Genomic DNA, 22070 nt, shown 5'->3' with positions numbered 1-22070 from the left:
AGGTGAGGATCAGCCCAGGCAAGGACAGGAAGAGAGTGACGTTATATGTGCAGCTAGGCCGATTTCAAGGGGTATAGCTGTGCTCTAAAGATTGTTGATGTGAACGTCGAGGTGTGTGTGTGCACGCAGCTAGGCCGAATTATTCAAGGGATGTAGCTGCATTCTATTGTTTGTGTGCAGAGGCTAGAGTTAGCATAGTGGTGTGTTTGAGTGTCTGTGTGTTTTCCAGGGGGACTTTGTTCCTTTTCAGCTACCGGTGCCTGTCGAGGGCGTGATATTTCCTTGTTTCTTGATGGGTTCCGATTGTTTTAATGAAGACTGAGGGTTGGTGACGGGCAGAACTGTCCCAAAACTCATGTTATTACTGTATAGGTGCTACCGACGTCCTCGGTCGGTCATTCTGCTAAATAGAATTCCTGATAAGTAGTTCTACTAGGACATTCCCAGATGCTTGAGATTAGCAAAAAATAAGTGCTAGAATGCTCCTTGCTATAGGATTCCCCACCGGGAATTCCGGATGTGTAGGATTAGCAAGCAAGGGCATTTCCTGGGTTGATTGCGTAGTGCATATTTGCAGGACAGTGATCACGTTCATAAGTGCTATTTGTGCTAGGGTTGCTGGTTCTGCTACATAGAGTACCGGTGAGTAGTTCTGGTATATACATTCACTGATGTGATTAGCATCTTAACTACTAGACGCCTCCCCCTGTTTCTAGTTCTGCTCTTCGATTTCCAGGTGGGTAGAATTAGCATGCACGTGCCTTCTGGAACTGATGAAGTAGTGCATAATTGCATAGCCTCGATCAAGCTCATGAGTGTTATTGGTGCTTGGGTTAAGAGTCTAGCACAATCGCCCCTGATTAATGGCGATAGATGGCTTTAGGCCTCAGAGCCTACGGAATTCTTGCAGACCAGGTAATGAATAAATTCTGTCAGGCATATGGCTGGTGCTACAATTCGGGTTTCAAGTCTGGGCAACGGCTCTAGGTGGTGGAGTTAGATATCATCAGGCCTGATGGTCTAGGGCAGGGTCCGTAATCAGCAAGGACCACGCCAGGTGTCGGTAGGTCAGGTGGTTCACTGCATTGCCTTGTGTGTTATTAGGCACAGAGCCTAGGTTTGAGTGCCTTCCAGAAGGCCACGTATTCTCCTCTGTGTTTGATGCCATGAGGCAGTAAGTTCCACAGAGTTGGGTGCCAGGGTTCAGTAGGCGGACCATCCGATCCTGGCCTAATTGCAGGTGGGGACCACTAGGAGGAGGGCAATGCTAGACCCAAGGGTGCGAGTCGGGTGGTAAGGTGTAATCTTCTCTTGTAGGAATTTGGGTCCTGCTTTGTGCACCGATCGTTGAGTAATATATAGGAATCTGAAGGTGGCCCTGCGTCCAATTGGGAGCCAATGTAGGGTGCAGAGCGATGTGGTCCTTTTGTCCCAATGATATTGATAAGTCATTTATAACACGTTTGTACACAAGTGTTTCTAGGTGTGACAAGACTAGGAAGGGAAGACAGAGGGAAGACAAGACAAACAATCTGACTAGGCCTTGTGTCATTCAGATTGTGCGAGAACTGCAAGGGGAAAGGGAGGGGGTGCAAGGGAGAGGGGGGGAACAGGGCAATAATACTCTGATCAAGTGCAGCCAGGGCAGCACAGCTCTTGGTAGTGCAAGGAGAACAAGGAACTGTAGGGTTACAGTTACAGCTCCTAAGTGCATGGTAAACCCAGAGGCAGTCCAAGGGTGACTGATCAAGAAAGACCCTGCTACCAGTGAAACTCTGAGGGTAGCCAAGAAAGCAGTCGGTTAAGCAGGCAGGTAGGTCAGCAGGGGAGGAAGAGAGAGAGAAAGCAGAGCCGAAGAGGAGAAGTGTGAGAGAAGCAGGAAGGCCATTCCAGAGGGAGGCACCTGCAGAGGAGAAAGACCTACCCCCACTCTACGCCTGGAGAAGCGTTTAACCCTAGAGAGTTGGAGGTAGCTGAGCAAAGGGCACGAGAAGGAAGGTATTTTGGAAGAGAGCATTGGATGTAGTGCGGGCCCTAGCCCCAGAAAGCCTTGTGGACAATGGAAAGGGTCTTGATCTTGATCCTTGCAGCCACCGGGAGCCAGTGGTGTGACTGTTTGCCGAGGTTTGTACTCTATGGAGTCTGTTTAACTGGTAGGCTGGTGCACCCAGGTAGGTGGAGTTTGCATAGTCATGTCTGGACATGACAATGGACATACTTGCAGGCAGTCTGTTTGGGTAGGTAAGGTAAGGGAGCCTAAGGTGGAAGTGACAGACTTTGCATCTATTGCTGATGTAGCGAGTCCATTGTGCTTCCATGTTTTTTGACAGTGTTGGTCGCCGCGAGGGTTGGGGGGGGAGTCCAAGTGAGGGTGGCCAGGGAGTCGGTTGCGGGAATAGAGCTGATTTTCTGCATACCATGATCTCCGTTTTACCTGGGTTCAGAAGGAGATGGTTAGTCGCCATCCAGCGATCAATGTATGAGAGACATGATGCTAGGTCAGGGCTGTGGTGCGGGCGGAAACCTGATTGCGTGGGGTCTACGAGAAGTTAGTTTCTACGAAACCACTGAGCTGTAAGTAAGCAGTGCGGTCGATGAGTTTTGACAGGAATCTGGTGTTGGCGATTGGCCTATAGTTGATTGGTAGGCGAGGGTGGAGGGGTGCTTATTTAAAGTTTGACATGCACAGTTTTGAAGGCATCTGGGTCATTGGGATTCGACCTCGGCAATCCTCCTGCACAGGTGGAGGTGAAGATTTCTTTGAGGAGAGAGGCGGGACAAGGTTGAAGGGGTGAGCATGAGGGTCGGCTGACGGATAGTAGTTTCGTGGACTCCTCGCTCGACATAGGGTTGAAAGAGCAAAAGAAAGCCATCTCAGGAGTTTGGGGGGTTGGGTCAGGTAGAGCAGGTGTAGAGCAGATGCACAAGAGGGAGATTTTTGCATTGAGGGTGGCTGTCCTGTCTAGGGCTGTTTTGTGGAAGTGTTCAGACAGGGAGTTACAGAGCATCTGTGAGGCGTAAGTCAAGGGTTGCGGTCCAGGGCGGGTTTAGGAATTCAGTGTGATCCTGTGGAGCTCTTTGCTGCTGCTACGGCAGATCATGATCCTTTTATTATAATATGCCTTTTTGGCCATTCGGATCTCTGATTTGTAGTTTTTGTGGTGGTGGGCGAATACTGATTTGCAGCATTCTGTATGCTCTCCATTTGCGCTCAAGGAAGCTGTTATGGGTTTTATAGTCTTCAGGAGGGTGGTGAACTATTTGGGAGTTGGTCGTTTCTGGGTGGGAGTGGACCTAGGGGGGTCAGGGGAATGAGGGAGTTGTTTAGCCAGGAGCCAAAGAGCTCTATGGGTAAGCTTCCAGCTGTAGTTGGGAGTGAAGGGAGGGCACTTAGCAGCACCTCGTCCAGGTCCGGTAGTACCTGGACCTTGTTCCAGCACTTGAGTTGAGATGTAGGGGTAGAGGCTGGTTTGGGGGGGGCGGTATTGTGAGGATGGATACAGGTATGGTAGAGTGATCAGTCCAGATGAGGGGTTGAGGGTGGATGTGGGGTTGTGGTCGAAGAGCTGAAAATTGCATCGAGGGTTTGGCCAGCAGTATGTGTTTGTCCTCTGATATGCTGGGTGAGGTTGAGTGCCTCTAGGCTGTCGACCAGTGGTAGAGTCATGGAGCTGTTGGGGAGATCGAACTAGATGTCAAGGTCTCCCAGTAGGGTGAGTGCCAGGTGGTTAACTAGAATGGCTGCTAGTGAGTCGCATGGGCTGTTGTTAAAGTGTCTGATGTAGCCTGAGGGCCTCTAGACCAGTAGGAAGCTGTGTGAGAGAGTAGGCAAGAGAGAGAGTTTGACTAGGAGGGATTTGTAGTTAGGTGTGCTGGGTTGTGTTTCAGTGAGGGTGATAGGGATGTGAGGATTGAGCAGGATGGCTAATCCACCTCCTCTAGAAGGTCTGTTGTGGGTGATGAGTGAGTAGTCATATGGGAATACTTTGTGGGTGGTAGGATTGAGGTCATCCGAGAACCAGGTTTCGGTGATGAAGGTGAGATCAGAATTCTCGATGGTTAGATCAAACATGCTGTGTTTGTTCTTGCCTAAGGAGCAGGCATTGAAGAGGAGGCAGGTGACTTTTGTCAGAGGTAGAGGGGATGGTGTTTACCTGGGTGTCAGGGATGACCGGCGGGGATGGTCAGGGTCATCGGAGGGTTGGCGATGGTGGCCGGGAGACAGTCGATTGGGAAGGGCAGTGAAAAAGGACATACAGAGGTGGTCAAGGGGGAGTACTGTAGTGGGTGCTTCGAGGACCGTGGGTTGCTAGGCACTGGAAAGAGAGAACAGGCGGGGGCAGGTTTTCGACTCAGATGTGGCATGGTATGGGCGGTTCAGGAGGCAGCAAATGGGTCAGAGGGTCGAGGCGTGGTAGTACAGAGGTGTCTGGCCAGGTGTTATTATGGGATGGTGCACAGGGGCTGGGAATGAGGGGGAGAGAACTGGGGATGTTGTTTATAAGGAGGGGTGTCAGAGAGGGCTGGTAGAGGGGATGTGGTAGTGGGGGGAGGAGAAGTGGATCAAGAGGCATAGTGCAGGTGAGGCATGTGCTGTTGGGGGCGAGGATTGCCACCTACCTTTGTGTTGTGTGTGCTTGGGTGCTGAGGGAGTGTGCGAGAGGGTGGAGGGGTCCGTGGGAAAGGGGAGAGAGGCAACGCTACAGGAAAGGGCACGATGCACCACGCTCAACAAAGGGAAGGGAGTTGCCATAGTGGCCAATTTCAGGTGGTCGGTGTGATGGAGATGGTGGTAGGTAGGTGGGTATTGCTTGCAAGCAAGGGAGGTGGAAGTAGCGCTAGACAGGACAGGGGTCGGGCGTAAGCTATTACAGTGCCTCTGGGATTTTTCTGGGAAGGTTGTGGCAAGAGTGTGGAACAGGTTGGGGATGTGTGTGTGTGTGTGTGTGTGTGTGAGGGAGGGAGGGAGGGTGTCTGTTTGGGGGGTGCAGCTGGGTTGAGGTGGGGCCTCCCTCTGTGTGAGAGATGGGCTCATGCCAATGTGTGGGGGTCTTTGGGTTTGTAGCTGAAGGGGCGCGGGACGGGGCAGCGAGAGGAGTACACAATAGTTTCAACATTCAGGGCGAGAAAACAGTGTTCACACTGAGGGGTTAGTACACCAAATATGTGTGAATGCAATTATTAGATACCACAAAAAGTAACAGTCGAGCAAACTATAATGACATATGGATCACATTTTCTGCACCTCATGTAATGGGTATATACAAAGATGTAATATGTAACAATTTTCATGGCGATTGATTACACAGTACAGGGGTCTGGTGAGTTGTGAAGGAGTTTAGACCTTAAAGGAACAGACTCGGAAAGGAGGGATTACCGAGATATTACAGAATTCGAAATGTTCAGGAGTGAAAAGAAAACAAAAAGTAATTGCGGTTTTCACTCCCCCGAAGATTTCTGCCAACCCACTACCCCACTCCCCCTTACTTAACTCTTAGCGTACCACCTTCTTGTGTGCCGCCGTGTCCTGCATCCCTCTGCGACGCCGGTTCCCGTACCTTACGTGAATGGGAGCCGGCACCGCAGGGTCCACTTTTTAAAAAATGATCCTTATTGAATAGGGAGCGGGGGACACCCCTGCCACCCCTGATGGCATTATAGTGAACAAGGATGCAGGGGTCACCCCTGCAGACCCCGCGGCGCTTCTTCACAAAAATGACACCGAATGGGGGATTTATTCGAAATTTTCAGCTGTAGTAATTTTCATACAGCCGATTTTTGAATAAATCTCCTATTGGTATTTTTTTTTTTATATTCGAAATAATGTACAGATTCCGAAAAGGAGCAATGAGCGTAGTTGGACCCGGATACCTTAAAAGAATGACTCTTCACATTCTTGTTTGCAGTGGGTTGCATGCATTTTCTTTCTGTAAATATAAGTGGTCAGCCGGCACGTGTATCAACCTCTCAGGGTCTTTATCAAGGTTAGTATGTGGATTATCATTGCCAGTTGGTGCTCTGTGTGGATGGTCAGCTTTCAGTGCTTGTCCTGGGGGTCTTGATTTGGATGTCAGCCCGCTTGGGCAATCATCTGGCCTGTTAGCCTGCTGATGCTTTGGATCGGTTGTCTGATTGTTAAAGTGAAAAGGAGCAATGTCTGATCAGACTACAGGCTGACGCACTGTTTTGGCCCCAAATGCAAGCAACGTCTATCCTGGGGCATTCTTGCTGAAGATCAAGGAGAGCCTTCATCAGGACTTGAAATGTCTTTATGTGTTGATATAAATATGACACCCCAGTTTTCCTTGAAAAAGGGAAATCTTGAAAACAAAAACAAACGATTGTGTCACAGAAGAGTGCAAGTTCAATTTTCCTTGGGGAATGGAGACTAGTTGGATGTGCACCCCATCACAGGCACAGGCTGTGTGACAAGGGAACAGATTGTAAGATTGTTGTGCATGCTAGCAGTATTACGTATGTCTTTATTTCCTTTTCATTGAATATATTCCTCACTATAGGTAAATGGTTTGTCAGTACCGGAAAGGACAACTTGCTAAATGCCTGGCGGACACCTTATGGCGCCAGCATATTCCAGGTAAGAATGCGCTACATAATTGATCACAAACATCATATTAGGAGCATTCTTTTAAATTTACTTTAAGTATGTTCCAGAACATGTAATCCCCTCTGCCGACAGTGAACTCTCAGAAAAAAAACTTGGTAGAAATACTTTTAGGAGTACCACAGAATAAGTTACTTACCTGTAACTCCTGTTATCCAGCATTGGTGTCTTTCATATACTCACATGCTGTATGAATATTCCCCGTCGTCAGGCTGGGAATATTCGGTAACACAGAGCAGTTAATTTTAAACTGAAAACTTCAGTCACTTTTAGTGCTCTATTGTAGTCATTGCTGGGTGATACGTCCCACAGACAATTGAAGGGCTCCCTTAGCGCCACCCCTGGAGGCCATCTTCAGCCATATGAGACAAGAAGAGCCAAGCGGGTAAGGTGGCAGGGTCGCATGTGAATCTATGAAAGATACCAATACTGGAGAAAAGGAGTTACAGATAAGGACCTAGTTACTTACCTTAACTCCTATTTTCCAAAATTGGTATTTTGGCATGGGATATCATAAGAAAACAGCAACAAGAACAAAGAAACTATTATATTGGCCTTGTGACAATCCTACCGTGCAAGTGCTCGACAGGGAGATAATTGCAAGGGGGTCATGAAGGATAAGGAGAAGTGCAATAGTGGGAGGACCCCACAGGGGGGTAGTCGGGCATGTACTATTCAGGCCAGGGAAGCTAGTTCCGGAGGAAACAGGGGGTTCAGGGGAGGAAAAGTGCAGTGGACAGGAGCACTATGTTGGGACAGTCCAGGGACAGGATTCCAGAGGGCAAGTGCTGGTGAAGGATGCTGAGAAAGGACTGATAGGGGGTGGTCTGGTCCCTGTATGACTCTGTAGGGCGAAGGCCCCGGTTGCAGCGGCAGGTGGAGAGCTTAGCATGGGAGTGGGAGAGCGAAGGAAGAGGAGAAAAGGAGGGTCTAGAGAAGTTTCCGGAACTTAAGAAGATCTGACTCAAGTCTGATGTGGAGAGGGAGGCTGTACCAGAGGGAGGTACCAGCCGAGGAGCGGGATCTACCTCCCATTCTCTGCTTAGAGAAACGTTTGACCTGCAGAGAGTTGGAGACAGAAGACTGAAGGATTTTGTCTGGGAGGTATTTAGGGAGGGAAAGCTGAATATCGAGAGGTCCCAGGCCCCAGACATACTTGTGGTTGATGCAAAGGGTTTTGAATCTGATCCTTGCAGTCACCGGGAGCCAGTGTAGAGAATTTAGGGCTGGAGAGATGTGGTCCCTGGGCTTGAGGCCAAGGATAAGTCTTGCATTGCGATTCGTGATCAGTTGGAGGGGCAAAGGGAGGAAAGAAGAAGGGTGAGGAAGAGGCGGTTGCAGTAGTCATGCCTAAAGAGAACTAGGGCTTTGGAGACATTGAGGTTCTGGGGGAAGGTGAGGAAAGATAGAATGCACCTGAGGAGATGAAGGTGAAAATTGGACTTCTTAGCAAGGCCGAGATGTGTGGAGAGAAGGAGAGAGAGGAGTCAAAGATGATCCTGAGGTTTTTTGCCTCACAGGTGGGTGAGGGGAGGGAACCCAAGGAGTCTGGCCAGAGAGTGAGGGGGAAGCTGGGAGCAGGTCTCCCTATGAGGAGGAGCTCAGTCTTGCTGGCATTGAGGCAGAGATCATTGGCAGAGCACCATGCCTGAATACCAGTCAGGTATAAGGCAGGAAGGGGAGGAGGTCGGGGAAGGCAGCCGGAAAGAGAGTTGTGTATCGCCTGCGTAACACTGGAAGTGAGGAGAGTAGGTAGAGATCAGGTGGACCAAAGGTGCCAGGTAAATGTTGAAGAGCCATGACGATCGGGTAGAGCCCTAAGGGACGCCACAGGTAGAGGGTGAGGTGGAGGAGATATAAGGACTTATTTGAGCTTGGGTGGGTCTGTTAAAGAGGAAAGAGGTAAGCCACGCCAGTGCCCTATCCGTAATGCCTAGGGTATCACAGAGCATGTTTATGAGGATGGAGTGGTTGACTGTGTCAAAAACACAGGAGAGATCAAGGAGGATCAGAACAGGAGTGTTAGGGTCCAGATTAGAGTGTAGGTCCTCTCGGGTATTCAGGAGAACAGTTTCAGTGCCTCTGGTTGCCCTGAAACTGGGCTGGTGTCCATGGAGGCAGCCCGCCATTTCAGTGTGGAGGGACAGTTGGGGGATGGCCAGCTTCTCCATGCGTTTGCCCAAGAAAGGGGTGATAGAGATAGGTCGATAGTGAACTGAATGATTTGCTTCAGCCCTTTAAGACAAGGAAGCAATACAGTGAGATGAATGGGGATGCAGAATTTACTTAAGCATCAATGATCGAAACGACTCAGGTAGTTGGCAAAAAGGGTAACTGTTTTAATATCAATTATCTAAAACAGGGAGTTACACAGGACATCATCAGACGTCGCACAGCAATCTCTCAATTTACTTTAGAAAAAACAAACATTATATAGTAAAAACACGTCACGAATGACGTGAGCCTATGTATTTATTAACGTCATCCTACTTGGCAAACTTCTAAAATCTAATCGCAGGTGAGATTGGCTTAAAGGGAACATCTACATATACTTTCTATGGGGTACAGCGATGTGATTGGATTTCTAAGGTCAGGTGGGAAACTAAGCCTCACCCTAAAACTGGTCACTATGAACGTCACTAAATACACAACGTCCCATTGGATCTACAACCATAGGGCTCTCAATCATTCGGCCCCCTACAATTGGTTAGCACTATTGCATTCGACAGTACCTTTCCACCCATGTTTAGCAGCATGCAGGCTAGACTTCCACATGCTGGTGGGCTGGTCATAACCATAGCTTCCCACCAATTCAGCATATCATCCATCATCACCTCGGTGGGCTGCTGTCAATTAAGGTTTTGAACTTGGCCTTGGAAATGTTCCTTTGCTCTGGAGAATACAGGGGAGTGAAGGTACGCTCTGCCCTCATACGTAGGTGTGACCGCCGTGTTCGTCCAACTTCATCCATTCACAATACTATTCTTTAATAGACCTCTGACGTCTTCCTTGTTTTGTCCGTGCCCTCTGAACAGGAGTTTTGTTCTGTTACACAATTTGCAACTACTTTCTGCTCATCCACGTCTGATAAGACCTGGGCTTCCTGGTCTTCATCCAAACTCACCTTGCTGAGAACTGCTTCAGTAATTCAATTGCTTTTTCAGCTGCGACATACTGGAAAAAGAGGCCTCTGCTCTTTTAAGTCAAGCTCTGCTATAACACGTTGCGGAAAACATCCATACTTTACTTGATTCCTATATTTATACGTTGGCGCTTGCCAAAATCTATACACTATGTAGCCAGACTGAAGAATACTTCATCTGCTTGCGTTTCTTTTGTGTATTTACACATATAAAATGGCTTAATGTCTTAATCGTTTCTGTAGCATAGGTTTCTAATCTTGAGCCCAAGATGTCACTTATCTTTGATACTTTCTTGATGCCTTATAGAATGTTTTCATTCTCTTGACTCTGCATCTCTTCCATATATGTTGATTCAGCTTCATTTGTGTCGTCACCAATCTGCTCCTTCACTCATTGGTTCTGCTTCTTCCACAATTTCATTCAAGTGGCCATCATACTGTCTTGTATGCAGGTAGGGCTTCATCAGTGGGAACCTTGCTTCCAAGATTATCCTTGGTATTGGTATTTTCACTGGAACTGCATGTGTCTCAGATTCTGGTACCCAACATATAGGCAATGTTGACAAGATGGTTGTGGTGGGGGTACTTGGCTCCTCCTCTACAATAGTTAGCCAGGGAAGAGAGGGCAGCAGACAGCTTGTTTAGGAGAGGGTGCACAAAGGAGTGCTTGAGGGGTTGAGAGAAAGAGCCTGTGGCAAAAGAGTGGTTGCAGAGGTCAGCCAAGGAAGGCGCGAGGGTGTCGATGTTACCCTTGATGGTTCTGGAGGAGCATGGTAGCACCTGTTTAGAGAAGACTCAGAGCGCACAACTCTAGAGATCTCATCTGGTGCAATGGGAGTGAGGGAGGAGAGTATGGGGGGTGAGGGGATACCGTAGAGTTGTAAGAAGAAGGGAGGTGGGAAGAGGGAGCAGATGACAGAGAGGACAATATGTCAAGAGTTTTGGGGGAAATGTGCGAGGCCAATGCGGAGCATAAGGCCTGGGAGGGAGGAGGAGAAGAGGAGACTGCAGTAGGATTGGCGAGTTCCTTGCAGATTTTAAAGAGTTCAGCCGTGTCGTTTGTGGTTCCAGAGATGCAAGTTTGGACATGAGATCTTTTCTTGGAGCAGACAGAGACAAAGTATTGCCTTTGGAGTAGGCAGCAGCCAGCTTGTCAGGGGATGAGCTAGATGTCTGCCACTTCCGCTCCACACTTTCCTTTCAAAGCGGCTAAGTCAGAGTCATACCAAGAGTTGCATTTGGTGGCAGGCTTTATGCAGATCCTCATGACAGGGGAAAGGCTGTACTTTCATAGATTTACATATTGTGAATATTCCCCATCAGGCTGGGAATCTTTGGGAACATAGAGCAGTTACATTTTTAAACTGAAAACTTTCGTCACTTTATTGCTCTATTATCATCGTTTTGGATCATACTGTCCACAGCCAATGGAAAGGGCTTTCCTTCCCCAGCATTGGATCTTTCATAGATTCACATGCTATATGAATAGATTGCAAAGCAGTACCACATAACAATAATGGGGAGGCAAGCCCCTTGTAGAAACACCACAGGAGACACTGACCTTACGCAAACAGGACATTTATAACCACTTGGACGATTCTGGACTCTGACGCAGAATCCCTGTCGACGCAACAAAGTATTGTAAAAGTGTGTATGGACCGCCAGGTCCTGGCTCCGCAGATGTCCAACAGGGGAACCCCAGAGGGGAACACCATTGTGGCGGCCACAGCTCTTGTCAAAAGAGCAATGGGTCTGCCATGGAGTGGCCTGTCAGCCTGCTGATGACAGAAAGATGCAGGATGAAATCCACCTGGCAAATGAAGACTTGGATAGTGCCTTGACCATACCTGAGGGAACAAATATCACAATGAGCTGAGAGGTCTTTCTGAATGACTTAGTGCTTGTGACATAGTATTTTAAAGCATGCACTACGTCCAAGGAATGCAGCGAATGTTGTGCAGGAGAGACGACGAAGACAGGTAACACTACTGGCTCATTGAGATGGAATGTCAAAGGGACCTTGACCACAAAAGATGGGTTAGTGCGTAATACCACTTTAGACTTGTGGAAAGTCAGGTAGGGGGCTTTGCAGTAAGATGCCTATATCTTGCCTACTACCCAAGATGATGTCATTGCGACCAGGAAGGCAGCCTTCCACGAGAGAAACTTGAGCTTAACTTGATGCATCAGTTCAAACTAAGGTCTCATGAGTCGCACCAGGACGACATTCAGCTCCCAGGTTAGTGCAGGGCACCTGGATGGCGGAAAAGAACGAAATCGGCCCTTGATTTGATTTGATTTTTGAATTTTAACACGCATATCCCGAGGGAACCAAGCGGCATGCCACATCTAGGCGCAGATTTGATTTAAGGTACATTAAACATGGTGATAAGGAATTCTTTCACCAGACGGTTAGACCATAGAGAAGGGATGGAAGAGGACCAAGTGTATCAGGAAACTGCTTTAAGGTGCACCTTGATAGAGGAGTGCACCAGGCAGCTTGTCCCAGCGACAGCAGATATGGTAATACGTCCTTCGGCTGAATGGTAAACCAGTCAAGACTCCATGGTCTATGCCAATTGGAAAGACATGTCAATTTACTCTTATAGCAGGCGAGCGTGGAACGAGGCACGTGCTCGCATTGGAATGTCACTGCAGTCCTGGGGCAGTGGGATAGAGCCGAACTCTAAGAGCATAGTAGCCAGGCTGTCAGGTTGAGAGAGACTGGGTCATGATGGTGGACTGCACCCTCGCTCCTGGAACGCATATCATGCAGAGGAGAAAGCGCCATCGAGGGAGATGAGGACAGGTCGAGAAGGTCACAGTACCAGAACTGGCAAGGGCCACTAAGATCAGGTTTCATTGATGTTGTATGCCAACTCGCACAACCAGGGGTATCGGGGGGAAGGCGTACAGGAACTTGCCCTCCCAGGGGAATGTGAAGGCATCTACCAGACTTTCTGGATGAGGGAGCCTGCTAGCAAAGACCATGCACCTCTTGTTGTGTGGGGTAGCCGAAAGGTCAACTTCTGCAGTGCCTCAACCATGGAAACTCTGGTCGTGTTGAAACCTCTTGAGCTCCAGTTTGTGACAGGAGCAGAGTCCCCTGCTGAGGAATCCACCTTCATCATGTTCTGAACACCTGGGATGTGGAAAGGAATAAGGAACATCTGCTGCTTAAGTGCCCAGTGACACAGAGTCTGTCCCTCCACAGACAGACAGATATGGTGCCTCCCTGCTTGTGTATATGAAACATTGTGGTGGTATTGTTGATGAAGGGAGAGGGAGGAAACCGCCAGGCGAAGCCGCGAGGAGAAGGCCAGAGGACAAGGCCTGCACTCCTCTTTGCAGCTCCGCTGCGAGTGCCATCATCGGAGCAGCTGGACCAGCTGATCTCCACATTCCGCATCCGCTTTGGTGCCACAGCACGCCTTGCGCACACACCAGAGCCCCTCCACATGGAAGGCCCGATCACCGCCATGACTCGATGCAGTCCAAAAGCATCTTTTGAACTTGGCGCCGAATCCGCTTCCCTTCCTGCCAGCAGCCCGCTGCCCCATTCGCTCATCAGCCCTGCCGGCTCCTCTTCCCCCGCCTTAAAGGGAGAGGGAGGAAACCGCCAGGCGATGCCGCGACGAGAAGGCCAGAGGACAAGGCCTACACTCCTCTTTGCAGCTCCGCTGCGAGTGCCACCATCGGAGCAGCTGGACCAGCTGATCTCCACATTCCGCATTCGCTTTGGTGCCCCAGCCGCAGCGCGCCTTGCGCACACACACCAGAGCCCCTCCACATGGAAGGCCCGATCACCGCCGTGACTCGATGCAGTCCAAAAGCCTCTTTTGAACTTGGCGCCGAATCCGCTTCCCTTCCCGCCAGCAGCCCGCTCCCCCATTCGCTCATCAGCCCTGCCGGCTCCTCCTCCCCTGCCTTAAAGGGAGAGGGAGGAAACCTCCAGGCGAAGCCACGAGGAGAAGGCCAGAGGACAAGGCCTGCACTCCTCTTTGCAGCTCCGCTGCGAGTGCCACCATCGGAGCAGCTGGACCAGCTGATCTCCACATTCCGCATCCGCTTTGGTGCCCCAGCCGCAGCGCGCCTTGCGCATACATCAGAGCCCCTCCACATGGAAGGCCCGATCACCGCCGTGACTCGATGCATTCCAAAAGTATCTTTTGAACTTGGCGCCGAATCCGCTTTCCTTCCCGCCAGCAGCCCGCTCCTCCATTCGCTCATCAGCCCTGCCGGCTCCTCCTCCCCCACCTTAAAGGGAGAGGGAGGAAACCGCCAGGCAAAGCCACGAGGAGAAGGCCAGAGGACAAGGCCTGCACTCCTTTTTGCCGTTCGCTGTGGAACCTTGCCCGATTCACAAGGTAATGAGGCCCACACTCCTGAGCTGCTCAAAACACTCGCCTCCAGACTTCAGCGTCTGCGTGCCCGCACCCTCACATGTGCACTGCTCTCAAAACCCATGCCCACAGACGTTCGCAACACACGCCTGCAAACCAGATCCCTGAAGCCATCCATTAGCCCTAACGTTCCACCCTCAGCTATTCATAAATCCCATAGGCTGCGCCACACTAGGATCCTGAGCCCACACAGTATGCACGGCCCTGACCACAACGCTACTGCAACAATGGCAAAGACTATCGACAATGCGCCCTCCACTACTTTGAATGTGAATACCGCAATGTGCAATTCTTCTACCTCAATCATGCTATCCACTGATGTAAATGCTACTTTACCTATGTCTAGGACCCTAGAAAATGTGCCCCCCACTACTTTGAATGTGAATACCGCAATGTGCAATTCTTCTACCTCAATCATGCTATCCACTGATGTAAATGCTACTTTACCTGTGTCTAGGACCCTAGAAAAGGTGCCCCCCACTAGTTTGAATGTGAATACCGCAATGTGCAATTCTTCTACCTCAATCATGATATCCACTGATGTAAATGCTACTTTACCTGTGTCTAGGACCCTAGAAAATGTGCCCCACTACTTTGAATGTGACTACTGCAATGTGCAATTCCTCCACCACAGCCATGCTATCCACTACCACCAATGCCACCCCCGAACCCCACCTCAAATATGCCCTCATCAACGCCCGATCCATCAATGCTCACGCCCTAGACATCCACGACCTCATCACCACCCTAGATCTAGATCTTCTAATGGTAACTGAGACCCGGCTACATGAAGCCTCAGGCCCCGCTCTATCCCACGCTCTCCCACAAGGCTATGCCATCACGAGACAAGATCGCCTGACCACAGGAGGCGGTGTCGCCCTCATAGCCAAAGACTCGATCACCATCAGAAAGATAGACAAAACTATCAGCAATAACAGCGACTACCTTCAATTGAAACTCACTATCTCACACCACTGCACCATCACCCTTCACCTCATCTATCGGCCACCAGGCCCCTTGGAAGACTTTCAGGCCTCCCTCACCCACCTCCTGGCTGACAACCTAAAAAAGTCATCCAAAGCCATTCTCCTCGGTGACATCAACCTAGGCCTAAACGACACCAAAGTCCCTGCTGCCAAATCACTTGACGCAGCTTTAGCCACTCTAGCATTCGCCAACACCATCACAGACACCACTCATGCCCTAGGCAGATCATTAGACTGGATAGCCCATCACGACTGCCCCCTCACAGTCACAGGTAATACCCCCACTCCGTGGTCCGACCACCACACCATCCCCTTCAACATCCCCACCTCCACCCCATTCCCCTCCCCCCAACCCTTACCACCAGCCCTCACAAGAAGTGCCCGCCAACTGATCAGAGAAAGACTCTTACCCTTCCTACAGGGACCTGCCTTTAGACCCCCCTTCTCCAACGACCCAGAAACCCTTACCAAGAACTACTATTCTGCTATCACGGCAGCAATCAATGCTATCGCCCCACTTAAACCGCGTAAAACAAAACCTACTAGCCACACCAATGCTTGGTTCACCCAAGACCTTCTCAAATTGCGCACAGACAAAAGAGCAGCACTAGCCCGATGGCAATCATCCCGTGATGATAAAGACAAACTTAACTTCAAATCCCTCGCAAATTAATATAAGAAAGCCATCATCAAAGCCAAAGCCAAATCATTTGAAGATAGAATATCCGAGGCCAAATCAAACACCAAGGAAATGTTTGCCATATTCAGGGAACTTGAGAACCCTACACCCACCCCTCAAAATTTCACCAAAGATAAAGCATGGTGTGATGACATACAAACAGCCATGCGAAACAAGATCAGCTCTCTCCAAGCCAAAATTCTGAACACCAAACTAGCGCTGCCCACCCTTCCCACCTCTCCCCAACCCCCCCCTTTCCTCAGCCACAGAGGCCCCCCCTACCTTCTCATTCAAAACCATTCAGGAGAAAGACATGATCAACATCATGAAAAACATCAAACCCTCCAATTGCAAAGGAGACCCCTGCCCCACCTCCATCGTCAGAGACTGCGCAGACACCCTTGCCCCTTTCCTAACAGCCTTCGTCAATGCCTCCTTCACCACCAGGAAAGTCCCCTCATGCCTCAAGGAAGCATGGGTCTGACCTCTCATAAAAAAACCTACACTTGAACCCACCTCCCTTAACAACTACCGCCCCATCACCACAGTCCCATTCCTCCTCAAGATTCTAGACAAGGCAGCCCACCTGCAGGTCCAACACTTCCTCGAAGAGCATAACCTCCTAGGACTGAGACAATCCGGCTTTCGGCCTAGGCACGGGACAGAGACCGCCCTACTCGACCTCAAAAACCAGCTCTCTGCAGCTTTCGATCTTGTAGATCACGACATCCTTTGCCATCACCTCACCTCACCTCCACAGCCAACTTCTCCCAAGAAGCTACCACATGGATCACCTCCTTCCTCCAAGGTAGGACCATGCAGGTCTTCTCTGGCCTAGCCACTGCGTCACCCACCATCATGCTATGTGGTGTGCCCCAAGGCTCCTGCCTTTCCCTTACCCTATACAGCATCTTTACCCGCCCCCTCTTCCTTATCCTCGACGCCATGGGCATCTCTTACACTAACTACGCTGACGACACTCAGATCTTTCTCACATTAACAGGTGACTATGACACTGACTGCACAACTCTCAACAACATATATAACACAATCCAAATGTGGATTGCCATCAACGGCCTTGCCTTAACTCCGACAAAACTGAGCTCCTACTCGTAGGTTGCTCTGACACCCTCAAGAAACTTGACGTCCAGTTTAGCCACTTTACCATTGACTCAATCAGAATTCCAGTACTTGACACGGTAAAGACACTAAGGGTCTATCTAGACTCCAAGTTGTCCATGACCAGACAAGTAAACGCAATCGCCTCTTCTGCGGCTTACCATGCAAAACAAACTCCTCAACGCAATCAGGCCTTTTCTGTCAAAAGACACTTGCACCAACATAGCCAGAGCCATCACTGGTTCCCGGCTAGACTACTGTAATGTTCTCTTCCTAGGGACCTCTAACAAAAACCTCGAGAAGCTGCAAGTAATCCAGAACAGTGCCCTGTGTGCTGCTCAAGGCATTGCCAAGAGAGAGCACATCACTGCTGTCAGAAAGGCGTCCCACTGGCTCCCCATAAAGGAAAGGATCTTATTCAAAGCATTAAGCATCACCCACAAATGCATCCACCTCTCAGCCCCAGCGTACCTATCCCAGAGAATCCACCCTGCTGCCTCCACAAGACCCACCAGGACACCCTATGCCAATATGCTCTCCGTACCCAGGGTGAAAAGAGCTAGAGCAGGTGGCGCCAGCTTCCCCTACCTTGCTGCTTTACACTGGAACACCCTTCCCACCTCTCTGCGAGCTGAACCCTCATTAATTGCTTTCCGCAAAGCCATGAAAACTACCTTGTTCACCTAACCAACCCACACATGTTTAAACTCCCAAGACTAACATGTATGATGTACTATGGTGTATGATGTATTATGGTGTATGATACTCCTGATCGCTTAACACAGGATCCTGCCTTACTGTAACCCATGGCACAACCTGTACCTGTACCTGTAACTTTCCCTTACAGGTAACAGCGCCACAATGCCCCTGGGCTGCCTGCGCGCTATATAAATGTAATAAATAAATAAATAAGATCTGAAACACATGTCTGCTGAAAAGTGTAACGGAGGACTTGAATGCTCAATACACGGCACACAGTTACAGAAGGTTGAAATGGGGCTCCAGGCTTTTGGTGAAAACCCTCGGCCGACTGGAGTCTGAATGGCAGGGCCTTGAACTGATAGTGCCAACCTGCCACCATGAAGCGCAGGTCCAGGCAGTGTTTTTGATCGATAGGGATTTGGAAATAAGCATCCTCTAATTACAGGGATGCTAGAACATCCCCTTCGTGCAGCTGGGACAAGACCTGTTGAAGGTTGAACATTCTGAAAGTCTTGGCCTTTAGGTATTTGTTGAGGACTCCAAGATCTAGGATGGGACACGTCTTGTCCACGTTGGTTGGGTGGTATTTTCTCGATGGCTGTCTTTGACCGAAGTGACTGAACCTCCTGCAGTAGCAGGTGCATATGTTTCTCCACCTTTTGCATCAGAGGAATGGTGGGTGGCCATTTGACAAACTCCAACGTGTGGCCCTGCTAGATGAGGCAGAACACCCATTCTTCAGTGGTAAAGTCTTGCCACTTGCGTATGAACTGCAAAAGCCTTCCTCCTACCAGGGAGTGAAAGTGGGGGGGGCTAGATCCGAGGCAGGTCATGTCTGCTTAGCTGGCTGACTCCTGGTGTGTGAGGAGCCATGTCAGCATTGGTTGCCTCTGCAAGATTGTGACTTACTCTTGTATGCGTCCATTCAGAGTAGTAAGGGTTCCTGTACGATGGTGACTGGTAGGAAAGCCAATAGTCATTCATCATCCTGGAGAAACTAGATTTTCTGGAGCAACGCTGCTGCACTGTGCCTAGCAAATGGGCCGGCTCCGTGTCAGCCTTGATGGTCTGCAAGGTCTTGTCCACCTTCTTTCCGAAGAAGTCAACCCCATTAAACAGCACATTCGCCACATTTGCCTGGACCTCTGGCCAGAAGCTGGTAGCCTTGAGTGACCCTTTCCTGCGAAGGACATCACCATTCCCCAGCTGTCGGGACCCGGTGTATGCAATGTCCACAGAGACTGTATGATCAAAGACAGCCTATCCTTCATGAAGACGGGTGAAGGCCTCCTTATCATCTGGCAGGAATACAAGAATAGGCCCCATCTTGAACCAGAGCTCCCGGTCGTACCTAGACAGGCTGGCCATTGCATTGGCTGCCTTGATGGGCATTGCCACTTTTGAGATGACACTTTTTCCAAATGCATCCAGATGTTTTCCTTCCTTGTTGGGGGAACCGAGCAGCCGGAGGAGGGTTTGGCTGAGTGTTTGCAGGTTGCTGCCAACTCTACAAAGTCCGGGCTAGGGTGCGTCCCAAGATATTTAGGTGCAGTGTCCAGTACTCTATATTTTTTGCAAAACCTCTCCTTCTTGGGAGGTGCAGAGGAAGTTTTGGTCAAGGTTAATATCCAGTTTTACCAGATATCTTCCAGTGCGGGTATGGCCACAATCGATTGTCGGTGTTCTTTCTGCTGGTAAAGCAAGCTCTCTTTCCTTTGCTCTTCAGAGGCTAAACCGAACATCTTTGTCGCCCTGGACTTTAGGGCATGAAAGACCCAATCTCGCCCAGTGGAGAATCTTGCAAAGGGACCACATCTAGTTCGTCATCTGCAGGGATAAGAAAATCAAACTCGTCCGTTCCTGTGTGTGTGGTGTGTGTGGAGGCATTGCCACCAGGAACATCATCCTCCGACTCCGTGTCCATCAGAGTTTGCACAGGAACATTAGGGCGGTGGTCTCATGGAGGGCGAGGAGGGACATCTGACCCACTCAGGCCCGGTTGTGTTGTGGAAGGATTAGGCAGCTTGTGTTACAGCTCCGACACCAGTGCTTGCAAGGTGGCTAAAATGCCGAAGGAGCTGCAGGAATGGCAGGAGGGACTACCACCAGAGATAAACCTGCCTTAGGTCGAGGCATGTCCATTCTGGGGCTGGAGGGGACCTCCTCCAGCTCCATCTCATCATTGGAGCAGATTCCCATTGGCCCTTCTAAATCTGAATTGGGCTGTAGGATGTCTTCTGGCAGAACAGCAGACGAAACTGATCTTTCTGGGATAATCCCAAGAGCCAGAAGAAAAGGGCGAACAGGCCTGGGCAAGGCAGCCAAGGCGGACGGCTGAGCCAACAAAGGAGTCGTGGTGCAGGAGTCGACAGTGCTGCAGGTGTGGCCTTAATCGTAGTTGCAAGAGACTTGATCGAGGTCTTCGACGGGGTTGTGGTTGAAAATGTTCAAATACTCTTCTATGGGGTCATGATCGAAGATTTCTGCTTCTGCATCGACTGGGACTTCGACAGTCTTACTTGTTGAAGTCAAAGGCCTGCTATGAGCCATCGGATAAGTCGTAGGTGAAGACATGGACGACTTAGATGACAATCTCTCCATAGACACAGGAACGGACTTGCTTTGCGCGATCGACGATGAGGCATACTGTATAGACAAAGAGGGTGTCATCAACGCTGCCTTTTTCTTGCTCCAAGATGCCTCTTTGTGTGACCTGGACCTCTTGTTAGAGATGGTACTCTGTGCTGGTCTTCCTTGCCTGAGCGAGGAAAAACTTTGGAACGATGCCAAGTCAGAGGGGCCACCTCCTGGCATCATAGAGCCATGGCACTTACCACTGGTGGTTGTCTCAGAGCTTTTAATTGAAAAACGACTGACAGATATCCCACTGCTAGAAGAAGTGTGTTGGATGCAGGCAGTAGAGGCAGTCGCCTTTGAGGTACTCCACAAACAAATTCTACAGGCCGTATCGGGCACAGGCATTGAACAGACTTTCTCCTGGATTCAGCCATGCTGGATGTAGGCATCAGAGTCGCAGACAGGAATCCATTCACAGGGAGCCGGCTATCTGAAAGGAGGGAAAACCAGGCGTCGCCGGAGTTCAGGATCTTTGAATGTCGTCAACAATGAAGGCATTCGCAGAAAGATTGTTAGGACACGTTGAATAATACTGAGAAACTTTTCTGAGGGCTTGCAACACGAAATGTGTAGTAAGGAATCTGAAGATGGCCTCCAGGGGTTGAGCTAATGGAGTCCTTTCGATTGGCTGTTGGCACTATAACCCAAAAAGTACTAAACTAGACCACTGAAGTTTTCAGTTTAAAATGAAACCACTCTGTTACCAGCCTGATGATGGGGAATATTGATACAGCATGTGAATCTATGAAAGATCCAATGCTGGAGAATTGTATGTAATGGGATTCCACTTAGACGTGATGCTGTATTTCCCATCCCATACCTTCTGTATAAGATCCACATTCCTTGTAAAGACCTCCTCTATGCAGACAGCCTGCACTCAGATGAGGATCCTAACTCCACGATAGAGATGGCCTGCTGCCTCGCCATATACAACATGCTTCTATAATCATGCATGCTGGTTTTGTCTCAAGAGATGTAGTGGAGTAGTGAACAAGGATAAGAAGGATAAGAGAACACTTCCAGAAGAATATCCAAGATTTTAAATAAGTACTCGGCAGGGGTGGTTGCAGCCTCTCAGCCAATGAGGAGGCTCGAATGGGGGAATTAACACACTCCCCGCTCCAAGCCTCTTCACGGCTGAAGGCCACCATCTTCCCCTGCCGGGGATTCAGGTAGGTGCTCTGCTCCTCTCTCTGCCCCTCTCCCCCTCCACAGATTTACCCCCTCCCCCGTTCCCTCCACTTACTTGCTTTTTTTTCTCCTCTTCGGGAGCGGATGCGCTGGAAACACTTCTGTCTCCAGCGCGTCCTGCCCCCCATCTGTGACAGGCCACCATAGAAAGGAAGAAGGGACTACACACAGCCCCTCTCTCCTTTCCATGCGGCCATTAATTTTTTCCATTTTCTTAACAGCTGCCATGGAAAGGGAGAAGGGACTATGTTTTCCCTTCCCTGCAAGAAAAAAAAATGCTTTCAGTACCCGTCTGAGGTACTAATGGCAATAAGCCCTTTGCAGGGGGGATTACCCCTTAAGTTAAGGCCCTCACATGTAACTATGGGCGCAAAGTGGAAATGCCCCCCGACTTGGGGCTTACTGCATAATTAGAAGCCGGGAGGTGATATCACTTGGCCTCTCTGTCTATCAAGGAGCACGGAATGTGGGCACATTTCCACACAGCATTGCCGTCCTTCTGAACCCCCAGTGCAGCAGGTTGCTGCCATCTGCCTCTCAGGACACGAGCACAGTGCTTGCCTCTTCCCTCACCCACCTCTGACCCCCT

General features: G+C 49.8%; 1 protein-coding gene across 7 annotated transcripts in view; it reads left to right on the top strand.

Annotated features, from left to right (window-relative positions):
* LOC138569831 (transducin-like enhancer protein 2) overlaps positions 1–22070 on the top strand; it is a 1070704-nt gene that overhangs the window by 1034090 nt on the left and 14544 nt on the right. For 6 of the 7 annotated variants that reach the window (XM_069648230.1, XM_069648222.1, XM_069648237.1 and 3 more), the window contains one exon: positions 6519–6595. The exons of the other annotated variant lie outside the window; for it this stretch is intronic. In XM_069648230.1, coding sequence (XP_069504331.1) covers positions 6519–6595 — 77 coding nt within the window. The remainder of the gene's footprint in view (positions 1–6518; positions 6596–22070) is intronic. 7 annotated transcript variants of the gene reach the window in all.

Source organism: Ambystoma mexicanum, chromosome 1p (assembly GCF_040938575.1).
Source record: "Ambystoma mexicanum isolate Mex_15411 chromosome 1p, UKY_AmexF1_1, whole genome shotgun sequence".
Classification (NCBI taxonomy): domain Eukaryota; kingdom Metazoa; phylum Chordata; class Amphibia; order Caudata; family Ambystomatidae; genus Ambystoma; species Ambystoma mexicanum.
The sequence above is the reverse complement of the archived record's forward strand: the minus strand, read 5'-3'. Positions and strand labels throughout refer to the sequence as shown.